This window comes from Cuculus canorus, chromosome 2 (assembly GCF_017976375.1).
Source record: "Cuculus canorus isolate bCucCan1 chromosome 2, bCucCan1.pri, whole genome shotgun sequence".
Taxonomy (NCBI): Eukaryota; Metazoa; Chordata; class Aves; order Cuculiformes; family Cuculidae; genus Cuculus; species Cuculus canorus.
The window spans coordinates 142,107,967-142,124,286 of NC_071402.1; the positions used below are offsets into that span (position 1 = coordinate 142,107,967).

The 16,320-nt window shown below is 41.6% G+C and overlaps 1 protein-coding gene across 19 annotated transcripts in view; it reads left to right on the forward strand.

The window, feature by feature from the left end:
* Positions 1 to 16,320, forward strand: part of KIAA1217 (KIAA1217 ortholog) — a 362,749-nt gene that overhangs the window by 299,726 nt on the left and 46,703 nt on the right. For 14 of the 19 annotated variants that reach the window (XM_054058353.1, XM_054058352.1, XM_054058359.1 and 11 more), the window contains 2 exons: positions 7,802 to 8,634; positions 16,027 to 16,131. In XM_054058353.1, coding sequence (XP_053914328.1) covers positions 7,802 to 8,634; positions 16,027 to 16,131 — 938 coding nt within the window. Of the gene's footprint in view, positions 1 to 727; positions 952 to 7,801; positions 8,635 to 16,026; positions 16,132 to 16,320 lie in introns of those variants that run through there. The other 5 variants (XM_054058354.1, XM_054058365.1, XM_054058357.1 and 2 more) reach the window with 2 other exon arrangements.

A 16,320-nucleotide genomic window follows, 5' to 3' on the forward strand; every position in this document is an offset into this window, starting at 1 on the left:
CATTTTCCATATTCTGTAGTCTTTTGAGGTGAGAGGATAGAATGGACGGAAACATCCTTTCTGTTCTAATTTTATTTCTAATTTTATTTTCTAATTCTATTGTACCCTTTTTCAAAAAAAAACCCCACAAAACCCAAAACCTAATCATAATGGCTAGTGTGGGGTGCTGCAGAGATAACAGTGAGATTGATTTATGGGGGCCCCAAAGTTCAGGTTAGCCAAGCAGCTCAGGTGCCTGGTTAATGAGTAGACAGCCTCCTCCACGGGAGGGGCTTGCACTTCCTTCTGCCAAATGTCACTACCAATCTGAGTGTGTGAAAAGCTTCTGAGGTTTAGAACTCCTGTATTTTTTTTCAAGTATTGTATGTACTGGGTTTGCTACGTAACCATAGGTCTTCACCTGTTGGGGAAATTAATATATGTTTCACGTTGTTGCCTTTGAAATGTGCACTCTTACTTAAGCGGAAGTTACTCACTATTTTATTTATAGCTTTCTCCTTTGTGAATCTCTCTCTTGTGCTTCATTCCATAACATTAATCTTTTTCTATATATCTTATAGGCACACATTAAAAAATGGTTGAATGATTGAATCACATAGCGTTGCACAGTTTGTGACTGGGTGACATGCCAAGGAGGTTATTTAGTGACTAATTTCGAAGGGGAGGAGAAATTGAAAGCTTGTCATGTGGAAAAATACTTCAGTCTATTGAAGCGGCATTACTTAGATGACCGAGTAAAGCAAGATGGCCTGCCCCTGTTGTGAGGAGAACGAATGAGCAACATTTTACTGTTTCAGAATCTTTTCCCAGAAGTCGTGGATATACAAAATATTATACTGTAGACTGAGAATTTAGATTAAAGGCTGAAAACAAAGAGTGCTTTATTAGAAGAAGTGGAACCAAATGTTCATCTTACTGCTGTAGTCATAGAGGTGATTTCCTTAAGTAACAGTAAGTGGCTTTAATTATTTCAGAGCAAAAATCTTATCAAAGATTTGTTTTATTTGTCTGTTGCTAACAATACTGTCTAAGAGTGTAATGGGAGTGCTGCTGTTTTTAATTGTAGAAACAAATACTCAGAGTAGCATCTGGATAGCTGAAGAAATTATGCCTGAAAGAGCAGACTCTGTAGGATTTGGTCTGAAACTCTCCTCTCTGCTTGTTTGCATGATACATCCTCAGCGTACACATTGACTTAGAGGCAAGGTGAAGCAATCAAACATTATTGTTGATATTACCATTAAATTTATTTTGTGGTTAGCTTAGAATTTTATGTTTTACATTCAGTAAAAACTGAACTAGAAATTCTTTGTTTTCCCCATGGGAGCTTTAGAATATGGTATGAATTAAGTTTATATGTAGCCAGGGGTATAAAGAATATACTTAGACATGTAAAGTACCTTGAGGAAAAATATTTCAATCGCTGTAGGGGATGAGTTCATGCAGAAGTGTGTTAGAGATGTAGGTATAAAATAAGGGACAATAATGTTAAGAATGTATTTGATGCTCTATTACAGGGAAAGGGAAGTGATGGTATGGCTAAGTTTCAAGCCAGTGTATGGGCAATTACAATATGGTATCCTAAAAGTTCTGCTCTTGAGGATGAAATAGTGCTTATGTTGTTACCTTTGTGTACACCTGCACAAGTAGCAGAAGGGTACAGAGATTGGATGTTGCAGTGATACTGGATAGTGTAGTGATGACACCCGATTAAGGTTCACTGAGGATGCCTCCTTTCTGTAGAGTCACACTTACGTGCTCTGAATTCCACCTCCTAGGATAGTGAACATCGTCTTCTTGTTCTCTTATTTTGCTCATGTCAGCTTTTAGCCAGCTGAACCTGGCAAATGAAAGTCTGTGAACATAGAAATTGGAGGACTGTGTGGGTTCACCATCACTTACCGTTACAGGCTCATCCCTGAGCAGCATCTTACATTGGCTGATTGCAGTGCTGTTGATCAGAGGAAAGAAAAAACAGAATTAAGAGCATGAATGGAAGAAGAAAAACCAAGTGATTCTCTTGCCATGTCCATATATGTTCAACTAAGTATTCTGTTCTGGTGTAATCGGAACCAGAAAATTACAGTTTCACAAATGTTCTGAGTTTTTAGCTCAGCTCTTCTTTTGCTATAGTACGGAGATTTTACAGCTAGGCATGTACCAAAACTGTGCAAAAGGAGCTAAAGAACTGAAACCTAGATGCATGCTAATAACAGGAAGTTAATTATAATAAATGCTCAAGTTTATCGGGGGCATGTGCAACTCCTTCTCTGGAAAATTATCCAGCAAAAAACAACGGAAATATGTGGGACATGCTAAGAAGAGTTAGCTGGGTCTTGGAGTTCCCCATTCATGGGAAGTTTGAACATTTTAAATCAGTTTTTTGAATGGGGCTCATTCTTACCTAAAATTGCCAAATAAACATCTAGTCTGGAAGCATAGCTGAGAAGCAATGGATGTTGAAAGCCCTGGCAAGTCTTACTACTTTGTCCAGATCACCACCCCAAAACTACCAAGAGAAGCAACCATGGCAACCGAGTTGCCCCAGGTCTATGAATCTGGAAAGCCAAAACTCTAGAGCACTCCGGGGATGTCTGATAAGAAATCAGTCCGTGTTTGGCTGAAATCTGCTGGGTGTTTTTTTTCTAACTTTTGTCTTTACTGATGTTTTTACCAGATGTTTCAGCTTTTTTGGATTAGGATTGTCTGCTGAAAACATTTTTCATTGGAAAGTTCCTGACCAGAAAAAGCTAAAACTGTGCTAATGTGTTTGCAGTTTTCTAGTATGACATTGGGCAAGTGGAGGAACCCGCAGCAGCAGCCAGCACAGATTTTTTTTTTCCTGTGATGACCCAGTAGTATGGGGAAATTTATAGGAAATAAAGGGCACACTGTGGGGAGGCAGAAACAGACATGGGTGACAACATCTCAGTGATGTCTGATAGCATAAGAATCTGGCTTCAGACAGATATTCATGGCACAGGTACTTAAAAATTGTCATTTCCAGAGAGTTTACCAATTTTGTGATTTTCAACTGCACTATTTCTTACTGTAAATGATATTATTTTAGAAATAGGAAAATGATATATGAATTTTTTTTTTTCAAAATGAGATTTGCACTTTCAGCTATCCAGACCCAACCTGTAGGAATGATCAGTCATTACAGAAGTGGTATTTCATAGTGCAACTACTGATTAAACTGAGGTTTTGGACAACTAGTCAGTAAAGCTGTCAATTTGTTTTTATGAAGAAAGAACAAACTAAGGCGTTGCATCATAGTTGGATTTCTGGTTCTTTAATTAAGACTTTCGTGATTAGAAAAGTGAAGGATTGCTTCAGTTTTTAGATGATTTTCTTCTGGTGAGCAATTTCCATAAAAGAAATCTATCTGTCCTTACAGATAGATTACTTTATCAGTACTTAGCTTTTCTGCAGCGTTTTCATCAAAAACTCCCCAAGCTGTTAATAAAATTCTTTGCTGGTATCCTCTGTTTACTGTTGGGTGTGCGAGCTTGAGGAGCGTAGGTGTAGATTCCTCAGGGAAACGCAGAGTATGAACAGGAGAGTAAGAAAACGAATAGATTCATGTGCCTGAGAGGTGATTGATGGAGTCTGTTGGGAACTCCACGGTGTCGCCAAGAGGTTGCATGGGTAAGGTCCATCGAGAAAACATTCTCCATATAGGTATTTTGGCAGGCTGATATACTTGGGTTAAAGCCAGTTGCTGTGTTCTCTTTTGATGTAGACAAGGCCTGAGAGAGCAATGGGAAAGGCTGCCAGGTCAGAAACTCTGGCCTACTTTTCCCTTTGCCCATGTTTTGCTATGAGATGTTAGCAGATAATGGCATGAGTCAGGCTGTGCCTCTGGTATTCAGTTGTGTGGTGAGGTGAAGGGTTGGTGTGGTGCCCACGAATCAGCGGCAGGCTTAGTGCTTGGTGTTGGCTGGCATTGCTCTGGTGTGCCTGCCGGTACGGCTCTGCTTGCCCTCTCTAGTGTGTGCCACAGGTGTGAATGATGTGTTGAGGCAGCTGGAAAGGCAGAAGTAAGGGTGGTTTCTTCATTGTGAGATGCCCGTGTTGGGAAAGACCACAAGATTGACCTATGGGACAGGACAGCCCTAACAAATTCAGAATAAAGATCAGCACAGTGTTATATTGGTCTTGATGGACAACAAAACAGGCTGGATTGTATGGCAGAAATCACCAGCTGTTGAACCACTACATAGCAGTTTGCTCTGTGCTATCCATAAGTTTTTATGATACCATGATTGTGTCCTTCTTTCATGGGAGCTATGATATTCGAGAGGCCAGGGTATATGTTCTGCTGTATGCAGAGACACTGGCTCTGCCTGCACTTTATGTGATCTACCAGGAGCAAGACTCTTTATAAGGTCATCTGTTTGGGTGGATGGATAGCTGATATGCTAGCTTTTTTGCATATAGTCATATTCAAGCTACAGCAAGTCATTGAGTATGCCAACTAGTTTTGAAATAAAAGAACTGGTTTTATGTTATGTTCACTCTTCAGTATATAGAAACACTCCTCACTATCTCTGTTGTTCTGTTCTAAAAAAGATTCTAAATCTGTATCTTACAGACTTAAGTGCTGTTAGACTGACCAAAAACCTCCACAAGAGATTATTAAACATGGTGTGATCTTTTTTACTACAGGAAGTGAAAGATTCCTAGTGATCCCTTTTTCCTTCAAATGTTTTATACGGAAATTGTTGCTAGCCATTTGCTGTATTTTACCACAAGGATTGACAAACCAAGTTTCCATTTCAAGAATGTAAAGTCTACAGGCAGTAAGAACAAGGAAGAGCTGTGTGCTAAAGAACCCACACCCTCAGGCAAATGTATTACATGGCTGCAGTCCAAAAGCACATGATCCTAGGTTTGCACTAAAAAATCTTCTTCCTTTTGCCCCCAAAGCAATTGGCTGTGATAGCACCTAGTATTTAGAGACTCAGATAAGCCCAGTGTCCTCTTTCTCTGTCTCTGAGTCATGGAGCTGAAGTCCAAGAACATGTGGCTCAAGACAGCCTGCATATTAGAATATGTGTTTTCATTGAGTACATGGGCTTTTTTTGGTGGAGGACAGAAGAACAGCACAGGAGGTGGGGCGTATATGAGAGAGAGTAGTGTGCCTTGATTATCACACAAAAGATGTATAAATGAGAAGCAAGAGGAGACTGGCATTTGCCGTTTTAAAGTTGCCATTAGCAAAGAACCTGAAGATTTTGGAGAAGAGAGAAAAGTGGAAAGATGTAAAATATTGACCAGGTGGCAGAAGACCGAGTAATCTGACCAGTAAGGATGCCTGGCTGCTGGTCATTGGCTCGTGTCCCTGCCCAGCCCACATACTGTGATCCACCTGCCCTGGGTACCCTGGACTCTCTGACTCCGACTGTTCTCCCCTTCTCCACACTCCACCCAGGGACTGAGTCATGGCTTAAAATAGAAAGTTAACTTTTCAAGAAGGGGTTGTCAGCCTAGGCATTCATGCCCTGCCCAGCCCTATGGGGGCTTGACTCAGGCTGTGTACTCCAAGCGCTATTTTAAAGCAAAAGTAAATAGCATTATATATGTCAGTATTCAGACCCAGGGTTTTGAGCTCAGCCTCACATTTGAACTTCTCATTTCCATCCTGAAGTATGGCAATGCGGTAAGGTGAAAACCAGGAGGTTTTCTTTGACATATTTCTTTGAATTATGAGAAATGAATTCACATATACAGAAATATGGAGTCCAGAACTTAGAGGACATTAAACCTTTTGCTTTCAAAGATTCTCATGGAAATGTTCTCCTCTCTACAAGGTAACACTGGAATTTTCCTCTCACTGCAATCCCAGTATCCCAGTGTCTATGGATTTTGTGCCAGATATTGTTACATCTGTTGTAGCTTTAGCTGAAGCAGGTGATCAGGGCATGGTATAGCTTGTACAATAGAAACCCAGGAGGATTTTTCTTTCTCTGGGCTCTTCTCTCAATGCAAAACATCTATGGCTGCTTACCCTGGACGCATGATCCAAAAGCTGCTCAAGTCAGTAGTCTTATTGTTCTACTGGCCCAGGTCCAGAATCCAAACGCACATTACAGCTCAGTATGTTGCAGTGTTTCTTCAAATCAATAGAAAATTGTGTTGAATGGACACTGATAATTTCATTAATACTGTTTAGTTATAACTTATTCTAAATTCCAGGCTACAGTAATTCTCTGTCCAAATGACAGAACTATCCCATGTTCCCCTTTGACTTGAGGACTTTTTGTCTGGCTCATTTATAACCTCCTTTGTTTAGTTACACTTATTTATTATTGCCGCTGCCACAACCGGGTTATCTGCTTTCTCCTTTCTGATACCTGATACTCCAGACTTTTGGTCTCTGGCCGTGGGGAATGTCATTTGTAATTCCCAAGTGCAGAGCCTGCTGTGATGAGAAGAGCTATTGTTTATATACTGCTATTGTAATTCCCTTTCCAGTGGAAAAAACTGTGGTGGGGCAGGGATAGAATATAATTTCTTGCTTCATCAGCCACAGATCATCGTAACTGCGATGAATCCAGTCAAAGCAAGGAGTGAGAGGGGAGAAAAATAGTGAAGATTTCAGAGCAGTGACTTCTACCACACATTAGTGTGTGCTCTGTATCTTCAGGAATGTGTAGTTGGCCTTGATGGTGCTTGGTTTTCTACAATCTCTTGGAATTGATGGAGGGGGAAGCTGAAATTGCCAAAACGAATTTTAAAAGCTGTAATTTTTTTTCTTATGTAGTTGGTGAAACCCAGTTGATTTTTTTCTCCCCCTGTTTATTCACCTTACCCTAGTGGCACCAGAGCAGGCACATGATGCTTGCTAGAGGGAGAGTTTCTCCTGTGTCTGTCATTGACAGTATTCAGCCTACTAGGGAGGGCATTGCTGGGTAGAGTGAGACTCTACAGTCTCAGAAGCACATGTATCCATTGCAGATTTTTGCCAAGGCCTCTGTCAATAAAGCACTGGTATGGAAGTTTTTCTTTTACTTGTTTGCTCATTGCTTACTGCTAGGAGTTACATCTGCTGCTTCCAAAACTATGAAAAATGTTCAGTGATTTTCTGAGTGCGTGCTCCACAAACTGCCTGAAGCACTCTTATCTTTGCAATGAAGGAAATCCGTGGTATGTATTTTGTAGGGTCAAACAGTTTTCATGCAACTGGACTGTGTTACAGTCAGTAAATGTTTGTGTGTATGTTCTTCTCCTATGCTTTGTGTATCCTTTGTGTAATAAAGACCACATCACGTTATCAGCAAAAGGCTAAATCCTGCACTGAAACAAATAGCCAATTAGTTGTAATATTTATTTTTCTTTTCTAAGGTCTTCAGGTCTGTTTGTGATGACAGAGCATCAGCATTTTCTACCATGTTTGGGATTGGTGTACTGTAGTCGGTGTATCTGATCAGTAGACTGTTTAAGTCTGTCACTGGCTACGTGCATTTAGAACGCTTGACACTGAAACTCCTGATTTCAGTTTTGGTAGCTGTGAATATCCGATTAGGGTAAAATGGTATTTGCATAAATAAAAGCATTTTTGAAACTCTCATATTCCTTTAACAGGCAGCCCATTTTATTATTTTCTTTAGTCACTGAGGTCCCAAAGTGTTTTGTTTATGCAGATGACAAAGTATTTGGTCTTGAGGGTTTGGAGGTTTTTTTTTTTCCCCTGTTGTTAATGTAGATGTCAAGCTCATTGCAACCCACATCATGTTTTGCTCATTCAGTAATTTTATATTACTGTAATATTGCATGTTTTTCCTTTCCTTTCCAGATGCAGAGGGAAATTGCTTATACAGGCCGAGATGGCCCAAGTGTATCCCGCCCTGGATCTGCCACGCACCCTCCGCACGTGATGCCCAGCTCTCCACCTTCCACCCCGGTGCCTCACTCAATGCCTCCCTCTCCGTCTAGGATCCCATATGGTGGGGGCCGGCCCATGGGTGTTCCAGGCAATGCCACCATCCCCAGAGACCGGCTCTCCAGTGTGCCAGCTTCGCGTTCAATATCTCCTAGCCCAAGCGCCATTTTGGAGAGACGGGACGTGAAGCCAGACGAGGACATGAGTAACAAAAACCTTGCACTGATCCGAAATGAAGGTCTGTATGGTGACCCCTACTTGTTTCACGAAGGGAGGATGAGTGTGGCTGCATCTCATTCTGGACACCCCTTTGATGTCCCTGATCACATTGTAGCCTACCATCGCAGTGCCATGAGGTCATCAAGCACTTACTGCAACCCTTCTCTACAGCCTGAAATGCTGGAGCAGTCCTTGTACAGACAAAAGTCACGGAAGTACCCAGAGAGCCACTTGCCTACTCTTGGCTCAAAAACGCCTCCCGCCTCACCCCACAGAGTGGCTGACATGAGAATGATTGATATTCATCCTCACCATAGCGCTCACATTCCCCCGCACACCATCCAGCCTGACAGGTCTTCCCCCAGCCGCCAGTCCTTCAAAAAGGAGCCAGGACCACCTGTGTTTGTGGATGCGAAAGCACGGAGTGCCCTTGGCCTCCCGGGCATGGCCGAGGTGGTGCCCTCTCCAGTTGACAAGCAGGCTTTTGGCTATGGATCACCTGTGACGCCCAAGGACAAGGAGACAAGGTAAGGCACAGCAGGGGCTTAATTTATGCAAATGAGAAATGTTCAAAATCTGTGCATCTTGTGTTGTTTAACACCCAGAGGACAATGTAATGTGCAGGAGGCTGCTGCACTGGGCTGCAGTGTTTATTAGACGTATGTCAAGGTAGTTATTAATTTAGAAGAGATGCAACACCACCCGTTATTAATCTGAAAGTATTGTCAACCCATGATGAATCTTTAGTTATTTTCATTTGTGTAAATTTCAGTCATTGGAAAAATTATGATAAAATAAAATGATTAACTAGGATTTTTCTTTCCAGGCAACCAGATCATGTTGCAAGAGCAAATGATGTTCTGTTCCTGCTAATAAGGGAATATATTTCACCCGTGTTAAGAATGACACTCTGATATTACAGTTTTGGTTCTTTATGGAGTGAAGTTGTTCTCATCTAGTGTTAGTGAATGAGAAGAATTTATTGTTACTGCCTTATCTCCTGTAGAACATGAATTTGCATAAAAATAGGACAATTGTTTATAATAATGTTCCTCGAGGGGAACTTGCTGAGTCTTTCCCAGGGAAGAAATTGAAACACAAATGCTTTTCCAAATGATTTTTCCAGCATCAAAAATAGTTGGTGACCTGACTGTTGTTAGCTTTTGTGTGCTGATAATGATGAAAATTATCTCTCCTGTCTTTTTAAGGACCAGATTTACGCAAAGGTCTGTGAAGGCTTCTCCTGCCATAGACCCTGCCATAGGAGAGAAAAATCGTTAAGTTGCCAGTCATTTGCTGTGTATTTGTATGAATTGCATTAATCTCTAGCGTATTGTTTGTGCTGTTAACTTTTATAGAGTTATTTAGAAAAGTGAAGATGAATAGCTGGAAAATGCTGAGCTCACAGAGGCAAAAGGTAACTGCTGACTGACTTAACGACTGGGGAGATATGGCGCTTCATATAGCCTGCAAACTTCCCTTCCACCTGAGCAACTTGCTCAGCAATTAGTCTCCTCTGATCATGCTTGGCCAGAAAAAAGAATTTGTTGTGAGGTCCATTGGTGGGGAAAAAATGGAGGACAGAAGAAAATCAGCCATCCACAAAAATTACAAGCTTATAGCTTGGTAGTTATGTTAACACAAGGGTATGAGAGCATATTATAGTCTACAGTCAGTGAAAGCTGATTTGCACCTATTCATTTTCAAGTAGAAAATGCAGGTATGTGAAATTTCATCTCAAGCTTCCGTTAATTATAACTAGGAAATAATTTGGACTGTATTTGCCAATTCTAATCCAAGAGATCAGAAATTTTACAAGGTTCATGTTAAGGGGTTGAAAATAAGGGAAGGCGCCAACAACTTTTCTGTCTATGTGACTTTATCTCCTGCCAGTGAGCAGCATCTCATTTGTTCACTCAGCTACACAGGCATGCACAAGGCTACGTTTTTATGAATATACAAACAGTGTCTATACAGATAATTCTGCAGCTCCTTAAGGGGAGCTTTGCACCACCATGCTACTAGGGAGCTACAATCTAGTTGCCATCGCGGAAACTTGGTGGGATGAATCCCATGACTGGAGTGTGGCTGTCAATAGCTACAGGCTGTTCAGAAGGGACAGACCAGGAAGGAGGGGTGGAGGCATTGCCCTCTATCTCAGGAAAGGGATAGAAGGTGAAGAGCTGCTGTTGAAGAGTAGCCACAAACAGGTTGAAAGCTTGTGGGTCTGAATAAAAGATAGAGGAACCAATAGGAACCTTGTGGTTGGTGTATACTACAGGCCAGCCGATCAAGCAGAGCCTACTGATGGAGCCTTCTTCCTCCACCTACAGAAGACTTCACACTTGCAAGCTCTCATCCTACTCGGGGACTTCAGTCACCCTGGCATATGCTGGAAAAGTAGCATAGCAAGCCGTAGGCAATCCAGGAGACTCCTGGAGTGCATTAAAGATAATTTCTTAGTCCAGCTGATAGAGACCCCCACCTAAGGGGATGCAATACTGGACCTGATGGTCACTAATACAAGTGAGCTCATCAGTGACATTAGGACTGGATGCAGCCTGGGCTGCAGGATCACACACTGATAGAGTTCCAAAGTCCAGAGGGATATGAGACAGGCGAGGAGTATAGTCAGGACCCTAAATTTCAGCAAAGCAGAATTCCAGCTCTTCAAGGAGTTACTCGGTAGGACCCCCTGGGACATGGTCCTTGGGGACAAGGGAGCAGAAGAAAAAATGAAAACCAGTATTGATGATCTTTTCTTTTGGAGTTTTCCATTTTAGTTTTGCATTGCAGAAACCAGTCTTGTTGGGCTTGTTATTTAAGCCAGAGTTGAGGGGGATTTAATTGGTTCACTTAATTCTTTCTTATATAAGTTTTAGCTCAGGTGTTTTCAAGGTAGCTACTTCTAAGGTATAAAGCACTGAATAAATTCTCACGCTAATTCATTTAGCAGAAGAGTTCCCTGTAAAGGTCTTTTACAATAGCAAGAAGCAACAAGTACCTGGAGATTTAAAAAGATAAATGATGTTAATTTTCATATGCATAAAATCTATTAGAATTTGTAACAGATTGCAGCAGTTCATCTTCAAAGAATGATCGTCCCTTAAACTGATGTTTACAGGAAGAATGAGTGAAGCATGAGTTATTTAAACAGTTACTTGCTGTTACATTTTTGGATGGCCTGCTTATGTAGCTTATGGCGGACAGTTCTGGAAGTTACTACAGGCAAGGCAGATGTTTCGATGTTGATAAATTTGAGAAGAAGCTGTTTACCCAGAGATGCATTAAATTAAATGCAATTTACCTTACAGGCCTTAAAAACATAACCACTATACAACTTTTTTCCCTCCAAATGCATTTCAGGAGTGTACTGTGGTTCTCTACTGTCTGAACACGACTTTTGTCCTCTTCTTTTTATGCTTACATGGCTTGCAGTTAGAGACTAAAATATAATAGCCACATATAGGTTATCAGATACTGCTCCCATCACAAAAACACTTTATCGTTTGATACGTAAAAATACAGATGGAGACTCTATGCCTCAGGAAAAAATGGTAATACTCTGTAAAGCCATGGGCTGTGGGAGAGTCTCATCAGCAATACACTAAGAATTATATAAGGGAGCTGAACTTTGCAGAAATAGTTTCTCTGACACTTTCCAGAGGGACAGAATTGCATGCTCCTACGTGAAAGATGTTGAATAACCAGGTGGAAAAAGATTAATGCAGATGACCAATACAGATTGGAGGGAAGGTAAATTGTACTTTGGCTTCCTTCTGTTGGATGAATAGTTTGTAGGAAAATTAGATGCAGACTCTAGGGTAAGAGTTGTCAAATGGTATCATAGCTGGCAGTGCTTCTGAGCTTCCCTTTTCCCTTTAGCTTCAAGCTGTAAAAAGTCCAAATTTAACCTTATTTTTAGAGGTTTGTAATATTCACCTCTGTGTATCTTTCCCTTGGGAGAAGAGAAATAGTATGGAAGACCTCTGCTATTCTTTGCTTCACACCCTTCCTGGAGAACCACTCTGCTATTTTGGGCCTGACTATGCTACTTGCACTTGGTGCTAGGGAAGCCCTCAGGAAAGACAACCTACTCCTGCTTCCTTTTTTTTTTTTTTTCCCAGCGAGGTATTAGAGTATTCCATCTCTAATGAAACGTTCCTCTCATAGGGTAATGTAGAAAAAATTGTATTTTTTCATCTCTGACCCTCTTTTTTATTTCTATACAGACTTCACTTGAGGTTTAACTATAAATACAAAGTCACTGAAAATCTCTCCAGGATAGTGTGCCAATTAGTTTGTGGTGTCAAACTTGGTGTTTGAGTACATCTGTTATGGGTGATGCGCTGCACAGCCTGGGGTCAGACAGGAACAACAATGAGCAGATACATAGCCCAGTTCTAGTTTGTGTCTGTACGAAGCGTATTCTCAGTGATGCGAATATTAAAGATGTCCCCAGGAAGGGGAAACAACATGCAAGTCACGCGTTGATAGTATTGCTGTGAGAAGTGGGTGCCAATTTAGCAATACACTGTACCCTGCTTAGGATTCCTTCCAGTTAATTGCAGTAGATGAAATGACATGAAACCTCAGTGAAGCTGTAAGGAAGAAATTTAGTGATGAAATTTGATGTCTCAATGCACAGTCCTCAAAGAAGCAAGGGCTTGTTTTGCTTCTGCTTAATTTGTGGAGTGGGATGCTCAGGCAGGGCTTTAGTGCCTGGACTTGGCAGGGGGGTTGGAACTAGATGATCTTTAAGGTCCCTTCCAACCCTAACTACTCTATGATTCTATGACTCTATGATTCTATGATTCTGTGATTCTGTTACATGTCTGGGGCCAGGGCTGTGGATCAGGCTGCTGGGGAGAACAGGGCGGGCAAGCAGCCGTTGCTGGCCGTATGACAAGCCAAGGCCAAGTCTGACAGAGAGGGCTGCTGGAGCTGGAAGTTGCTTCTGACCTTGCTCTCTCCGTTGGTCCCTACCATGCTACCACCGCTGCCTCTCCCAGCATTCACAGGAGAACAATGCGGAACAATGACCTTCCATGTTCAGGCTGATAAAATAGCCATTTCTTTCCCAACTACTGTAGCGGGGACCCTTTCTGCTCTTCCTGGGTGGTGGAGAGATGCAGATTTATCTGGGAAGTTACTCTGGGAACAGAGGTGGAGTTCAACTTTTTCATGCTACCACTGCCAGCAAAGAGGCACCGCTGCATTTTGTTCTGCCTGACCCTTGGTCCTAGTGCTCTGCATACCAGCCTGCCCCATGCCTTGGGCCCCACCCTGCCCAGTGCAGGAAGGGGTGGCAGGGCAGATTTGTCCCCCCAGCTTCCATCTACACAGCAAAAGAAGTGAGAAGGGAGAGGTAGAGAAGATAATGTTGAGAACCGAAAGTTTCTGTCGTGATGATGCCAGCTTCCCTGAGAGACTCCAGCCTAGCGGAGGCTGAGGAAAGCACTCAGGGGCCAAGGTTGCTCCAGACCTTCACAGCCAGGCCCCTCTGGGACCATGTGGTGGGTGGCAGGACTCGGTCACTGGCCCTACAACCACATCAGCCCAAGGAACAGCCTTGCCACTGGGCCAGCCACTTCCCTCCCTGTCCGCACTGGAGTGTGCTGCCTCCCACCACCTTCTGTGTGACCGCCAGGTCACTGAAAATGAGGTCTTCTTATTTATTGCCTAAAAGGTGCCTCCTTTGAGACACTTGTTTTTGAAGTGTTTGGTGCTGATGGCCATAGCGAGTCTGGGCATTACAGTGAAACAATTACAGGAAAAATCCTGCCTTGTCGTTAACAGAGTGACTCCAGAACACATGTAGATTCTTCACATTCTTAATGCTTTTACCATATGAAAAATAATGTGCTCTGTGCAATTGATTCCAGTATTTCATTTGTTTTTCATCATCTTCTATCTCTGGAACATCCCTCTCCCTCTTAACAACATATTTTCCTAGATTTCATGGCGAAGGACAAGATCAGCTTTGTGTTGCCATAATCTCTTTTGAAGCAGAAAATTGTTTCCAGATTATTGAATGTGGGATGGAAAAAACATCATATTTGTGAATTGGTAAAACAGAAGACTTCCAATTGAGTTTAGCTGCGGGAAGGGTTTGTGATGGTTATCTGGGGAGAAAAAATGTTTTCATTATTAAGTGTCAAAAATGCTGCATTAAAGTTTTTTTGGATATATTTATCCCAGGCTTTTAGTACTTGTTTTTGTTCCAAAGGTAACTGTAGCCTGAACCAGATTCTTATTTTAAAACTTATAATAGTGGAAATTCTGTAATGTATTTCTTGGTTTGAAATGAATGAGGTCAGATTCACTAGTCTTCTCATCACTATTCAAAATACCTTTCAACATGGAGGCAAAAAAGACAGGCATGATGTATTAAATCGTAGTAAGAACACGTCTGCTGGCGAGGGACTGGCTGATTCCCTCCCTGTGTCTGTTAGCATCTCGTTACTTGTTTTGCTGCACTGTATTCTCAACGTCTGGATGTCGCGGAGACTTTCCTGTCTATGGTATCTGCGTGCTACTCCATTAAACCTCTGTCTCATCCCCCAAATGTGAATTAAATAATTAGCCTGGATAATCTGGCTGGCCATGAGCTGGGCTGGTTACTCCCTCTATATCATGTCAGTTTGTGTTTGCCTGATATTGGTATCTACATTTGACTTTTATGGCCCTTTTTTATTTGCATTACTGCTTTGGCCACCATATAGCAGCTGGAAATATGGGGTGGCTGGAGCTTGTCTGCTCCCATGTGCCCAGGACACCACAGCAGCGATGGATGGCCCCTGCAGCAAGCTAAGTGTGGGGCTGCATGTGTCTGTCCCGTCTTATTTCATCAGTCATCACTGCTGGTCTTAGTCACTTGCTTTTGTGAGAAGTTTTGTTCTCAGTCATCTTCCAAAATCATCGCACACTATTCACATTTGCTTTTTGTCCCTCCTCTGTCACTTGACTGCTGGCAGATAGGGACACATTTTCAGAAGGTTCTGTCTGAAGTCCCATATTGATGTGTGTCTGTGTTGTGGTGTGTTGACATAGTGGCACGAGAAAGTACGCAACTGTGAGAGCAAAAGGCTGTTTGTAGCCTACTGAGCAAGTCAGCTGGTACGCGACTAATATATACGTTTTGTGAACAGATAAACACTCAAATATTAGTCTTCCTATCCAAAAGAGTCCTTGTTATTGTTTAGTGACTTTTTGTACCTATGGAAAACACTGACTGTATCTGTTACAGTTCTGCTTCATCTCTTTACTTCTGCTTTTTACAAAATTCTCAGGATATGTGCATGAAAGCAAATCTTTTTTGTGATAATTGCTGTACAGTCTGCATTTAGTATCCTATGCCTGTGTTTGCATTGCTGTCCTTTCCAAAGCAGACAGTTGTGATGACAGGTGAAAAGGATTTGGGCTGGGAAATAGTCAGCTTGGGCAGATTAAATGCTTTGCAGACAAAAATCCTGGGTTTGGAGAAAGTGAAAATAGTAACAAGAAGTGTAAAATCTTTAATCCTGAAATCTTATATATAGGCGAAACTATTGGCCCAGTGTATTGAAAATATATGAAATACTGAAAAAAAAAAGATTTTTTCACTAGTTCCAAGAGGCATTAACTGATTGTCTTAGGTGCCTGAATCATGAGATCACTAGGAGTTTATTATCTCGGTGGTTGGTTGTTTTGTTCTTTTTTAACCAAGCAGATGTCTTTTTTATTGTCTGTTGCCATGCAAAAGCTGTTCAAACCAAGAAGCGGTAAGCTGCTGCAGCAAGGTATATGCAAACTGGTACCTCTGAGCCTTTGCACAAATTCTGTAGTGTCTTTCCAGTCCTGTGGTAATCATTCACCTAGAAAAACAAGTCTGAAAGCAAATATATCTGGCTTTAACAAACGATTCTCTTGTCTTACAGAGAGAGGATACAAGCCATGGAGAAACAGATTGCCAGTTTAACTGGTCTTGTTCAGTCTGCGCTTTTTAAAGGGCCAAATACAAGTAATAGCAAAGATGCTTCTAGGTAAAAAAAGAATTCATTAAATCTGTTTCTCTGTAATGATTTTAGTAATCAATCAACAAAAATAATATTTGAACTGTAACAGTAAAAAAATCCAGAATGCTCAATCATTTTTAAATATCTTTATCATCCCCATGAGAATGTGAGGCAGAGAGGAAAAATATGCCAAATAATAGATGGAGATTAACTGCA